The 14,268-nt window shown below is 30.6% G+C and overlaps 1 protein-coding gene across 1 annotated transcript in view; it reads right to left on the bottom strand.

The window, feature by feature from the left end:
- The window catches only part of Phum_PHUM290740 (Neurogenic locus protein delta precursor, putative), a gene marked incomplete at both ends in the record, with an annotated part of 28,791 nt that extends 18,427 nt beyond the window's left edge, over nucleotides 1-10,364 (bottom strand). The window contains 3 exons of the mRNA XM_002426979.1: nucleotides 3,018-3,275; nucleotides 10,075-10,135; nucleotides 10,323-10,364. Of these exons, the coding sequence (XP_002427024.1) occupies nucleotides 3,018-3,275; nucleotides 10,075-10,135; nucleotides 10,323-10,364 (361 nt within the window). The remainder of the gene's footprint in view (nucleotides 1-3,017; nucleotides 3,276-10,074; nucleotides 10,136-10,322) is intronic.
- Between the last annotated feature and the right edge of the window lie 3,904 nt (nucleotides 10,365-14,268).

Raw genomic sequence — 14,268 nt, 5'->3', positions numbered from 1 at the left:
TTCTTTTTACAGATGGCTGACTAAATAAATTTAACCAATTCTTTCTCTCTCTCTCTCTCTCACTAACCGACCGTCCTTGCCTCATCCATCCATCCATCCATCTCTCATCTTTGTTTTTTAAACAAGGCCGAACGACTTTCCACCGAAAATTCTAGAAGGGGTTTAACCCATTTTTTTTAAAACGTAAAATAACAGACAGAGCACACCTAAAAGCTCGTGAACGAAACCCTTAAATGGAATTTGTTAATGTTATAATCGTTAACCATATTAATTAACGGGTTAATGGTAGTGGGTGGTAGAGCAAATGGGGAACCATGTAATTTAACAAACATCTTGCTTTAAGAACACAACTCGGCGTGCACACACACACACACCGCACAATATTTAATAATAATAATAATAATGATAAAAACTTAAGTGACACACAAAACATTTAACGCGAATCGAGTTTGTGGCATAGAAAAAAATAAATAAATAAATTTTTCAATGGATATTTCGCAAAAAAAAAAAAAAAAAAAAAAAAAACTTGGGAATGTTGTTGTTGTTGAATCCGCCTCTCGGATTCGTAATTAATTCCTTTGACTTTTCATAAGAACAACAACAAATGTCAAAAGATCAACATTATTAAATGTTTGAAAAGATGCAGAAGAAGAAGAAGAAGAAGAAGTTTATGCCGTTCTCCTTTCCGTTGCATAAAAATTACTTTTTTTTTATAAAAAAAAAAAAAAACGAGTAAAATAAAAAAATTGGCGTTAATGTTAATGACGACAACGACTGTGACGATGACGATAATGATAATTAAATTTTCAATGAATCAATGAAAGATGAGGAGGAGGGAAAGGGGAGTGGGAGGGGAGGAAACGAATCGTGAGAAACGGCAAAAAAAAATTTTTTTTTTTTTTTAAATCGCCATTTATAAGAAAACCGACTTGTAATTTTTTTTTTTTTTTTGTCATTCTCCGATTCTTCTCTTTTGCATATCCCACGCGCTCTTTCCCTCTCTCTCACACACACACTTATAATAACAAACAACAACAAACGAGTTTTCGAAATGTTAATTACACAAAAAAAATTATTATTATTATTATTACTTTTTTAAAAATAAAACAATCGAAATAATAAAAAACGCAATTATTATTATTATTGTTGGGTTTTATTTTTCCCCCCCTACTTTTCTTTTTCTTTCTGCTTCCACTACTGATCCCGATCCATTTTTTTAATTGATTGATACTTATAAAAGGGGGCAACCGAACCAACCCATTATCATTGATAAAATTGGTATTAAAAAAAAAAAAAAAAAACGCGCCAGAGAAATTCATTTCAAACCGAAACTAATATGTAGGTCACAGGTACACACAACACAACCAATGCTATTTACTTAATTTTTTTTTTTTTTTTTTTTTTATTTCTTTCCCATCAAGACCTTCGGTTAAAACCTGCAATTACCCAAATGCCCTCGATAATTTTTTTTTTTTTTTACAAAAACTCCTATTCACAAATTTTTTTTTTTTTTATTAAAAAAAAAAAAAAAAAAAAAAAGAAATCTAATTCCACGTTAAGTGCGATTCTCACCGACAACAACCAATCAACCAATCAATGACAAGAATTTTTTTGTTTCTTTCTTACTCTATGATAAAAATTTTCCCTAACAAAGATTTATTCACGGTAATGATAAAGTAATAAGTGAGGGAGGGGAGATAGAGAGAGAGAGAGAGAAAGAAGGAAAATAATAAAAATCGATGATGGGGGCCTTGTCTTCTCCTCCTCCTCCCCCCTTCTCCGCCTTCCCGATAATCTCCTTATTTAAAATGTCAAAACTGGAAAGTAAAGACTTATTACAAGACCATAACGAAAACCCCCAAAAAAAAAAAAACTTTCTGGTTGTTGTTGTTGTTGTTGTTTCGGAAGGTGAAATTAAATGAGAAAGAAAGAAAAAAAGAAAACAAAACAAAGGGAGAAAAAAAATTTTTGAGGAAAAAAAAAATTAGGCCTAATGGGGTTTATATGAAAACGAAATTTTTTTTCTCTTTTTTTGAGTCGTTGAGGAATTCAGAAAAAGGCTTAATCTGTTTTACCTGTCAACTAAGATACAGATAAAGTCATATATGTGTGCTTGTATAAAGGTATAAGTGAATGTGGAAATAAAAACTGAGAATCACGTTGAAGGGGCACACAGGTGACTTCAATCACGTCTCGAGTTCGTAACATTTACATGTACTTTTTTTTTTTTTTTATCAAAAAAAGAAAAAGAAAGAATGAAAGAAGGAGAAGAAGATGAAGAAAACAAAACAAAAAAAAAAAATGATGAACGTTACGAAAGAGAAACAAAAAAACAAAAAAATTTTTTTTATTAATTTAACGTACGTGTTGTTGTGTGTTTGTTGTTTCGCCATTTTGATTACCGCAAACCCCCTCCCCCCAAAAAAAAAAAATCACAAAATTATTATGTTTTTTTTAATTAAATTTTTTTAATTTTTTTACACACAAAAACGAACCTCTCTTTCCCCCTCCTTCCTTCCTCCCTCCCTCCCCCGATTGATTTTTTTTTTTTACACTTCAATAAATACGAAGGCGTTTTCCACGTTCACAAACATACACGCACGCACTCACGCACGCACGTACAATCGTGCCTTTTCACAGGTTTAAAAAATTTTTAGATGGTACATATATAAATCTGATTGAAAAAAACTTTTTGTGGTTTTAAAAAAAAAAAAAAAATTGGAAGATCATACATTCAAATTCTTTCGACCGGAACAATGTTAGTGTTGTTCACGTAACCAATATAATTTTCAATTTAACAAAAAGAGAGAGAGAGAGAGGGAGGGAGAGAAGAGTGAGGGAGAGAGAGAAAGAAAAACTCATCATTGTAAATTTCTCGCATCGATAAAATCGAAGAAGAAGAAGAAGAAAAAAAGTTAACGAGTTTCTCGAAATCATCCCCCTTCATCATCAAGAGGTGATCGATATATCGAATCGAATCGAATGGGTATATATGTAAATAAAGTACTACTACTTACGTTGATCACAGTAATCTCCTTTCCATCCTGAGAGACAAACTCTTGCTCCTGACAGTGCGCAATTATAATGTCCGAATTTATCATCTCTCGGACGGCAAAAATTTGCGCATCCCGATCCGTAGTAAAAAGAATCGCAGACGACGCGATATTCGTATCGTATAGACGAATGCGTTGATTTTTGTTCCCCTTCCATCCAATCATCTCCCGGATCCAACCATTTTTGTGTCATGAGCCTACTGATGAGAGTACGAGGCGAACCTGACAACAACAACAAAAAAAAAAATCAAATAAGTAAATAAATGTAAACTTTATTCACCTGGCAGGATGTTTGGTTTAATTTAATACAAAATAATAATGATAATAAAATTTTTATTTTTAGGGTTGTATTTCTAATCTTCAACCGGATAAAAATCCACCCCCTAAAAAAAAAAAAAAAAAGTGTCGTGTATATCGTGTGACGTAAAAAAAAATTCTTCTCACACGTGATACCGATTCAAAAAAATTTTTCTCAAAAACTGCCGAAAAAACGATAAACGAATTTTATTTTTTCCGGATTTTGTCTTTTTCTTTCTCCCTCCCCCCCCCCTCTCTCTCTCTCTTCTAATTTCTTTTCCAAAATCCGAAACATTTAATAAATATAGTAAAAAATCCCGACGACGATTCCAGAATCGAAATAAAAACAAATCAACCGGGATAAATTATTTGGCAGAATCGAAAGCGAAGAAGAAAAAAACCTTTTCGGCTTTCCCATTATATAGTCGGGAATCAATAAAATTTTATTTTAGTGTTTCCGATCCTTTCTTTCATAATCTCTGCTCTTCCCACCCTCACCCCCACCTTCCCTCATCCCCGCCCCCCCCCCAAAAAAAAAATTTCCGTTTGTCGAAACGACAATTTTTTTGTGTGAGTGTGTGTTAATAAATTAAGGGTTGTTTTCGATTCGGAAATTAAATGTTTACATATAAAATTAATTCTTTCCATCACGTGATTATTTCGATTCAGGGTCACGTGCTTGACCGAAGGAGAGAGAGAGAGAGAAAAAAAAAACTTTCAAAAATCCTCATGAGTTATCTAACGAAAAAAACAAATATTTGGTTCAGTACGTGGATGGAGATATGTTCCGAAAAGGTGGCACAAAATTCGAATCCCTCCAGAAAAAAAAGTGTTTCTTTTTTTTTTTTTTTACCCCGAACCATTTTTAAACATCATTTCGAGAGAGAGAGAGAGAGAAAAAAATGGATGGTAGCTATTTCGTGCCTTAAAAAAAAAAAAATGGAACGAACCGTTTAATTCGTATTTAAATGAATGAATGAATGAAATAAAAGAACCCGAGATAAATTGAGTACCATATGACAAACACGCCTTGGGACTAACAACAACAACAACAACAATCATTATCATTATCATCACCATCATCCCTTGCGTGAAGAAAATTATATTAACCAAATTATAAGCGTGGATCCGCATAAGAATTACATTTTAAAACAACCCCCGCGTAATCCGATTCCCCCAAAAAACAAATTCATTCACAATTTTTCCACGTCGTCTTCGTCGTCAAAAATTAAAAGGAAGAAGAAAGAAAGAAAGAAAGGAAACAAACAAACAAACAAACCGTGGCATTTTCCCAAAAAAAAAAAAAAAAAAACGGGCACGAATTTAATCGTGATAATTTCATAGATATAAATCGCAAAGATTGAAATCGTTTCACTGGTGCAGGACACAAACACATCCACAACCAAATGAAACAAACGAACGAAACAAACGAACGAAACAAACAAACGGAAGAAGTTCCCTTTGGAATGCATGGGACGATAAAATTCAAAATACTTTTAAAAGTCGTTCCCACCGTGTATCGACGACTCATAAGATAATGACTCGTTTGTAAGTAAAAGAAATTTAATATCTGTTCACGTTACGGGTCCCAAAACGGCGACGAACGAGGAGAAAAAAAAATAGATAGAGAGAGAGAGAGAGATAGAAAAAAAAAAGTTATGACAGTTATATTAAACGTGATGAAACTGTGAATGGTCAGTTTATGAAAAAAAAAAAAAAAACTTTTTTTCATAACTCTTCGAACCTTATGCGAATGAGTCACACACACACACACAACGACTTAATTGCCCCGAAGGTAAATTTTTTTAAAAAGAACCAATACGATATTTTACCAATAACAAACCATTGTTTCGAAGATAAGAAAATAATTTTTTTATTTTAAACCGTCTGGTTCCACGTTAATTTTTCCCAGTTTGTGAGAGAACACACACACGCACACGCACGCACGCACAGGCACGCACGTACAAATTAAAAGGATTGAGAAAAAATAAAAAACTCAACCCGCCCCGTACAACAATTACGCAACAGTAATTAAATTAATTTTTTTTTTTTTATGGAATGAGAGAAAAGGAAAACCTTTTTTTTTTTTTTTTTTTTTATAACAACCGACAATAAACGAATTTCGAAGGGGGAAAAGGGGGAAAAGGGAGGGGGAACGCAAACAAATCCCTGGTGCATCAATTAAAACTCAATTTCCCTGTCAATAATTAAATAAAAATAATTACGTATTATTAAATTTTTTTTTTTTTTTTTTGGAGAGGGGGGAAGAGTATTTTATGATAAATTTTGCGAGGCTACCATCTTAAATATCTCTTGTCACTCTTAACCCCCCAAAAAAAAAAATAAAATAAAATAAAATTGATAGCACCAACATTTCTACCCTGTAATTATAAAAAAATTTTAGGGGTGCGCCGTATGGGAATTTTCTTCATATAAAAATTCTTTTTTTATAAAATTTCATTTCGGATCATCACACACACACACACACCGATTTGAACTTTTCAAATTTCATTTCATTTTTTACGTAACAAACAAAATACGCAACGAAAGTTGTGGTAATAATAATAATAATAATAATAATAATAATAATAATAATAATAATAATAATAATAATAATAATAATAATAAAATTACTTTTTTTTTTTCATTCCGCTATTTTGCAATTAATCTTAAAATTTCATTTCGTGCCACAAATGGCAAGGTTCGTATGTAGTATGTCTATCTGAATAATTGAAATTGGTTCATTTTGATAAACCATAATCGCATCATCATCATCATCATCATCATCATCGATGCAGAAAATGAACGCCGCCATTTTTTTTTTTCTCCATAAAATGGTGGTTTTTATTAAATCAATTCAAATAGGTTAGTACAGAAATTTCAAAGCGAAAAACTACCTAACTTACGAAAAATTAATTTTCGATATATCGCGATTCGATAAATAAATTTATAAAATAAATAATCGAATCATAAGAGAGAGAGAGAGAGAGAGAGAGAGAGATTCCCTCTTTCTCTAATTTTCGTTTTATCCTTTTCTATTTCGTCACTTATGTAGTGCCTACTAAATAAAATTAGACATTTCGAAGCACCTTCACCACCGCCACCGCCACCACCACCGCGTAAACACGATTCCGCTTGCACAAAGAACCCAAAAAAAAAAAAAAAAAAGTTTTTCCGAACCAGATCACCTTGGAATTAAATGTCTTCAATAGAGAAGAAGTCATGTAAATGCCGGAAACGTATAAAAATAGCCAAACTCGAGATGGAAAAAAAAAAAAAAAAACACGTTTACAATCACGTAAAGGTTATATGAAGAATTAAAGCAAAAAAAAATTGATATTAATTTTGCTGACGTTCACTTATAATTTATAAATAAATATGCGTGTGTTCCCCCCTTCCCCTACCTCCCACCCCTCCAAATTTAATTTTGTTTAATTATCGAAAATGGAATGAGCTTAACCTGCTTTCAGGTATGTTTTTTTTTAAATATCAAGGAAAAACAAAACAAACGCATTTAAAAACATTTAACAACAACGAAATGGCGATGATGATGATGAAAAGGGGGGGGGGAAAGAAATCGATGCTAAAGAATTTAATTAACGGGAAAGAAAATTGTTTTTCCAAATCAGGGATGCCAAAGGAAGGAAACGATCAGGGTGACAACTTTTGAAAAAATCATAAGAAAAACTAGGTCGGTAAAGTGCAATACTAAAAAAAACAACTCGTGTTGCCATCTTGCGTAAAATTCGAAGAGATTTATAATTATTAATAATAATAATAATAATAATAATAATAATAATAATAATAATAATAATAATAATAATAATAATAATGATTTAATAACATCGAAAGTTGATAATTGGCATTTTCGAATGGTCAATAATAGTTAAAGTCAATCAATTTGATGCAAAAATAAGACACGTTTTGACGTCCGTCAAATTCCCTTCTTCCCTTCCTCCCTTCCCTTCCCTTCTCTTCTCTCCTCCCCCCAAGAAAAGGAAAGGAGAAAAACGAAAAAATTTGCGAAATCTTTCAAAGAGATTATTATGTAAAAAAAAAATTAACGGGTATCGGAATACCTTGTTTTAAACAAAACAAAATAATAATTTTCATATCAAGGAAAATTTCGTAAGGTAAAACCAATAAAAACAAAAACAAAAAAAAATTTTCCTAACGGTTATTACGATGATGATGATAATAATTGTTATAATGATTATAGATGCGTAAAAAGAAGAAGAAGAAGAGGAGGAACCTTGAGAAAATTTTCGTGAACATGAGTTTAAAAAAAAAGGGAAGGGAAGGGTAAAGGTAACCCTACATTTCAGGTACAATTTTTTTTTTTTTTTTTCATCTCCTCTCTCGTAAAGATATTTAATTTCATAAATAAAAAACCTTTTTTTTTTTTTAAATTGAGAATTAATCAAAACGATTTTGGGGGGGGGGGAAGGGAAATTTACCAAAACGGGATCCTCTACTTCATCTCTCTCTCTCTCTCTCAGTCTCATAAGGGATTTAATAAAAATTTGCACTGCCTTCTTTGAAATAAAAAAAAGTACTCTCATCGTTTTTTTTTTTTTCACAACACACACGCACACGCACACACACGCACTTCCTCGTATATTAATAAAACGTAGTTTTTTTTTTTTTTTTTTTAATTATGGCACATGGTTTTTTTTTTGTTCTTCGACGGTTTCTTTTTTTTTTTTTTATATAGTAACCAGTTTTAAAATTAATCAATTTAAATATACTCAAGGTCTTTTTCCTTTTTCTGCAATCTCTGTGGCACTTTTTTATTCTTTATCTTTGGCACAGAGTAAATGTATTTTATTGGGACAGGATGAATTTTATATTAATCATCATGCAGGATGTTGATGACAATGTCGAAGAAGCATCTGACTGACGGAAGACAAAAGAAAAAAAAAAAACGATCGCGCCACGACACCGTCGCATCCTTAAAACAACACGGATTTTGTTTTGTCTTATTCCACGTCATTTCGAATCCATATATTTTTTTTCAAACCCTACCGCCGAACGAACACTCACTCTAACCTAATGTTAATAAGAGCAAAAAAAAAATTTGAGGTACGACCAGAACACAAAATTCATTTTTTTTTTTTATTTGTTCGTACGGGTCTAATGAAAAACGTCGACAAAACTCACGAAAAAAAAGAAAAAAGAGAGAAAGAAAGAAAGAGAGAGAGAGAGAGAACACACATCTTTGTGGTTTTAAGTTCAAACGTATCCTCGTAACAAATAAAACAAACATTTTTTCTTTTTTTTCGGTTAAGGGTAAATATTAAAAAAAAGGGATGATGATAAAAATAAGAATTTTTTTTTTTTTTTAACGTCACGTGACGAAGGCAACTACAGTGTTACCAACAAAACAAAAAGATTCTTTAACAACCGACATTATTACATAAATAACGATTTTATTGTTTTATTTTATCAGTCGCATATAATTCCCGACTCCTGGAAAACCGATTTTTAAAAAAAGCTCCCCGTTTCCCTATTCCTTCCTCCCCCTCCCTTCCCCAACCATCAAATCGTTCCATCGACAATTAAATTTCAATTTTTCTTTCAAAAAAAAAAAAAAAAAAAAACAAATAACACGTCTAACAAAAATAGAAATCTATTTTTAATATTATTATTTAACTACTAAAAATTACATCACGCTAATTACTTTTTTTTCTTTCTTTTTCTTTTTAATATCTCTTTTTTGTTGTTGTTGTTGTTGTTGTTGTCATCTTCATCTTCTTGGCAACATTTTAAATGAGAGAGGAAGTCGAAAAGAAAGAAGAAAAAAAAACAGACAAAATGATAATAATAATAATAATAAAAAGTAACGACGACGACGACAATAACAATAACAATAATTATTATTATTAATTCGAGTTGACGTTAGGTACACACCACAATTTTCCTTCTTTCATTCTTTTATTACCGAGATAATTAAAAGTCGTAAGGTATGAGAGAGAGAAAGAGAGAAAGAGAGAGAGAAAGAGAGAGAGAAAGAGAAAACTGGATTAAAACAATTAAATTATTTTTTTTTTAATAGTTTAGAGTATGTGAGTTTTTAATTTTTTTTTAAAAGAATCGACTTTTTATACCTGACCTTCTCATAACCTTTCTGCCATTTTTTTATTTCTGCTAAAAAAAAAAAAAAAGTTTTACGACGGAACAACAACAACAACAACAACAACAGGATGTTCACATGATTAAGTACACAGATTCCAAAAAAAAAAAAAAAAAAAAAAAAATCTCGCGTTCATTCACTAACGTTGTGTGCCTTTAATAAAAAAAAAAAAGAAGAGTTCGAGTGCGTGTGTGTGTGTGTGTGTGTGGTTTTATCACATGCGTGAGAGAGAGAGAGAAAGAGATAAATGGAAATTAAAATTAGATAGATAAAGATGAGAGAAAACATTCGGGATCAAGTTTTTTTTTTTTTTTTTTAATGAAAATACAATTTATTACGCTCTCTTCCACTTCTTCCACTTTACCGGATTCACATTCATTTATATGTTTTTTTCTAATTTAATTTATTAATTCGTAAATTATTTATTTTTCGTTTGGTTATTAATAAAAAAAAAAAAAAAAAAAACTTATTCTCTTGATCGCGACTAGAATTTTAAATTAAGGAAAATGAAAAGAAGATGAGAAAGAAAAAGAGAGAGAGAGAGAGAGAGGGGGGGGGAGAGGGAGAGAGAAAGAAAAAAAAATTACTCACCGCTTGATTTCGATGTACGATTGTTGTCATGCCAAGCCTCCAAAATTAAGGAAAAAGTTCCCTGGAAAAAAATAAAAAAAATAAAAATTAATTACTTTCGGACCTTCCTCCTCCTCCTCCTCCTCTTTCCCCTCCCCATTCCCATTCCGTAAACGATTATTATTGTTTTTTTCCCCATTCTCTTATCATTATTATCATTGTCGTCGAATTAAATATTCTAAATGTGAGCGACGCGTGGTATGATTCACTTGCCAAACTTGTAAGAAAAACCTCGCGAAGAAGAGTCTCATATTGCACCAGGTACGCACACACACACGCACACACCACACGGGTTTTTTCCCTTCCAAGTTTAATTTTCCCACGGCATTTAAACCAGAACAGAATTAATTTTCCGTAAGCAAATTCATTACACACACGACCCTCCTTCCTCGTCCTCCTTACGTCGTCGTCGTCGCCATCATCGTCGTTTCGTAATGAATGTAAATAATAATAATAATAATAATAATAATAATAATAATAATAATAATAATAATAATAATAATAATAATAATAATAATAATAATAATAATGATGATGATGATGATGATGATGATGATAATGGTGGGACAACATATGCAATATATTTATCCTTCCATTCGTAATAAAAAAAAAACAATAAATCATTTCTATTATGACGTCATTAATTAAAATGCTATGGGATTTTTTTTTCGAATAATGTTTGAAAACATAGTAATAATAATAATAATAATAATTTTAAATATAATATACAGTTATTATAATCTTCATGGAATTTAAAAAAAAAAAAATTTCATTAAATTACGCGTGATAAAGTTAAATCCTTTAATGATGGCGACGGCGATGATGATGATGATGATGATGAATGCACTCTTGTTAATGATGCTAACTCAAACGAACGAATGGAATCGTATTAAAATGAATTTGTTTCCCCTCCCCCTCCCCCGTCGTATTTATTTTTGCGTGGTGGATTAGACCGATTGAAAATCACACGTGATCGATTAATGATGATAATAATAATTATTAAAATAAACTCAGCCATTTTTTGAGACAATAAAAACAAGAATATATAAATAATCCGAAGAGGATTTACGGTTTCCATTTTTTTTTTTTTTTTTTTTACCGTGTTATTTATCCGAAATTAAAAATTTTATTTTATAATAATAAAAATAATAATAATAATAATTTAAGTTTTAAAAATTGCAATAAACCGTAAAAATTTTTTTTTTTTTTTTTGCAACGGAACGAAATAATAAGTGCGAAAGAAAGATTTTATTTTTGCAAAAATGGCGCGTACATTAATTAAATTTTTTTTTTAAAAAAAAAGATTCGTGGTTATTCAAATCAAAACATTTTTTTTTTTTGCCACCGTAAATAATTTTCTTCTTTTTAAAAATATAATTCGTTTAATGATTATTATTATTATTATTATTATTATTTTAAACGATCGAAAACCGTTAATATTATAAACAACCGTTTCGACAACAACCACGTCAAAAAAAAAAAAAAAAAAACAGGTGATGATGTTTTTTTTTTTTTTAAATACTTTTCTCACCGGTATTTATTATTATTATTATTTAATTCATTTTATTATTTGGCACTGTACGACGTCGACAACGGAAAAAACGGACCCCCTTCCCCCCACCGTTAAAAAAAAAAAAAAAATACAACTTCCTTTAATTAGTCAAACAAAAGAAACCTTATTACTGGTACTACTACTACTACTTCCTCTTCACGACCTCATTCACGGGGGTCCGATATGATAAAATCATCATCATCATCATTATTATTATTATTATTGGGTTACGTACGATTTCCTTCGTTCGTTTAATTTCATAGAGTGTTTAAACGATTAAGAAGAAGAAAAAGAAAAAATAAAAAAATTTAAAAGTGATAAAGCAAACAACAAACAATAGGGAGGGAGAGAGACAGAGAGAGAGAGAGAGAGGGGGGGGGAATTTTTTTTTTTTCCTACGGCGTTTAAATCGCTTCCGTGTGTTAAGTTCACCTGACACGACTGATAGCATTTATCACTAATGTGAACAAAAACGGTCGACATTTTTTTTTTTTTTTTTTTTTTTCTAACCGTGTGAAATTTCAACTTTGGGTTCACGTAACGTGTCACATCGTCGCGTTCAACAATCATATTGTTAAACGCGTTTTTTTTTTTTAAACGTACAAAGAGTTTGTTATTCATACGAAAAAGATTGATTATCCGTCTGATTGTTGTTGTTGTTGTTGCACTACGTCTCGTGTATTTTAAATTTAAGATTTTTTTTTTGCTTGACGTTCGCGACATGCTTTTTGTTATGAAGAAAAAAATCGAATGCGTTCCTCCTCCTCATCCACTCCCTCTACCTCCTCCTCCTACTTCTCATCTCTCTCTCTTAATTACACCTCTTCACATTTTTTTTTTTTTAATAAATATATATATAAAATTTTTTGGCAAAGATTTCAAATTTAAAAAAAAAAATTCATCCATTATTATTATTATTTTATTTTTTAAATTAAAACTAAAGCTCCCGACATTCGCCCTTGAAATACTTAAATACAGATATTTAAAACCAGTTATTAACCTTCTAGAACAATGTCTTCGTCCACCACCCGCGTTTAACAAACAAAACAAAATAAAACAAAAAACATGGGATTCCTCTATTATTATTATTATTATTATTATTATTATTATTATTATTATTATTATTATTATTATTATTATTATTATTATTATTATTATTATATCTCAACACGAATGCAAAAACAACAACAACAACAACATTTTTTTTTTCTTTTCGACCGTTACTTTTTTTTTTTTTGGTATTGTTTTTGTTTGTCGCGAGTTTGTTGTTGTATGCGTTGTTTGTCGGATGAAAATTTTATCGTCTTAATATTGAAAATTACATAAAATCAATAATAATGATGATGATAATCACCTGTTTTCTATATTACTTTTTGTTTTTGTTTGTTTGTTTGTCTCTCTCTCTCTCTCTCTCTTTATATATGTATACTCTCCATTATGCCTATGGTCGGTCAGTTTTTTGTTTTGTTTGTTTCCTTCTCTTTAAAACCAGTTTCGCTTTTCAATGTCATCTAGAGTGTAAAAGCCTAATCATCATTTTTTTTTTTCGTGGTCTTATTTTTTTTTTTTTTTTTTTTATTCTCCTCATTATTAACTCATTCAAATTCGGACGAGTTGATCTTAAATAATAATAATAATAACAACCACAACAACTTATTTTATTATTATTATTATTACTATTCTTTTCATTTTTATTATAACGTTTAAATTCTGTTGTTATAAAATAGTCGTAAAAACGGTTGACAGGTTAATATGACGTAGTAAGGTCTTAATATAACCGCCGCCGTTACTGCCACGACCGCCACCACCACCGCCTTCTTCTTTACCACCGTTGTAGATTTTCAATTTTTTTTATTTTGTTATGCTTGTGCGCATGCGTGTGGGTATTTTAAGGGAAGAAAATATTTTGAATTTTTTATATACGTTCGTCAATCAATCAGTCAGTCAGTCAGCTACCGTGTTAAGAGTACCTGAAGGAAGAAGGGAAAGGAAGAATAAAAAACCTTGACTTGATATATATGGGATTGTCCTCCATTTGCGAAACATTTAACTTAACGGATGATGACCACGATATATCGTATTCATTCCTGATTCTGGTGGTGGTGGTGGGGGAGGAGGAAAGGCGACGACTAATAATAATAATAATAAACCTAGGCTACACGTTTCACCTTATTATTTTTATTAGCGTATAATTAAATTTTTTTTTTTTTTTTTTTTCGTTCGAGAAAATCAATATGCGACATTAGTTTTTCTCCCTCAAATCAAACATGACGACGACAATTGTAAAAGGTAACCCTAATAATAATAATAATAATAATAACAAACCAATTTTTTTTTTGAAAAAGGTTTGACAATAATAATAATAATAACACGCAAAAAAAAAAAAAAAATTGCAATTTTCGACGTATTATTATTATTATTATTATTATTTTTTGACGCTCTCGATATTCAATAAAAAAGAGAAAAGTAGGGGGAGAGTGGGGAGGGGGAAATTTCTTCGAAATTTATTTTTAAAAAAATAATAATAATAATAAAAATAATAAAAAAGTTAAAAAAATAAAGGTTAATTACGGTCCGCCACCACCGACTTTTAATTTAACTCC

This window comes from Pediculus humanus, genomic scaffold, assembly GCF_000006295.1.
Source record: "Pediculus humanus corporis 1103172107673 genomic scaffold, whole genome shotgun sequence".
NCBI classification, from domain to species: Eukaryota; Metazoa; Arthropoda; class Insecta; order Psocodea; family Pediculidae; genus Pediculus; species Pediculus humanus.
This window is presented reverse-complemented; position numbering and strand designations above follow the sequence as displayed.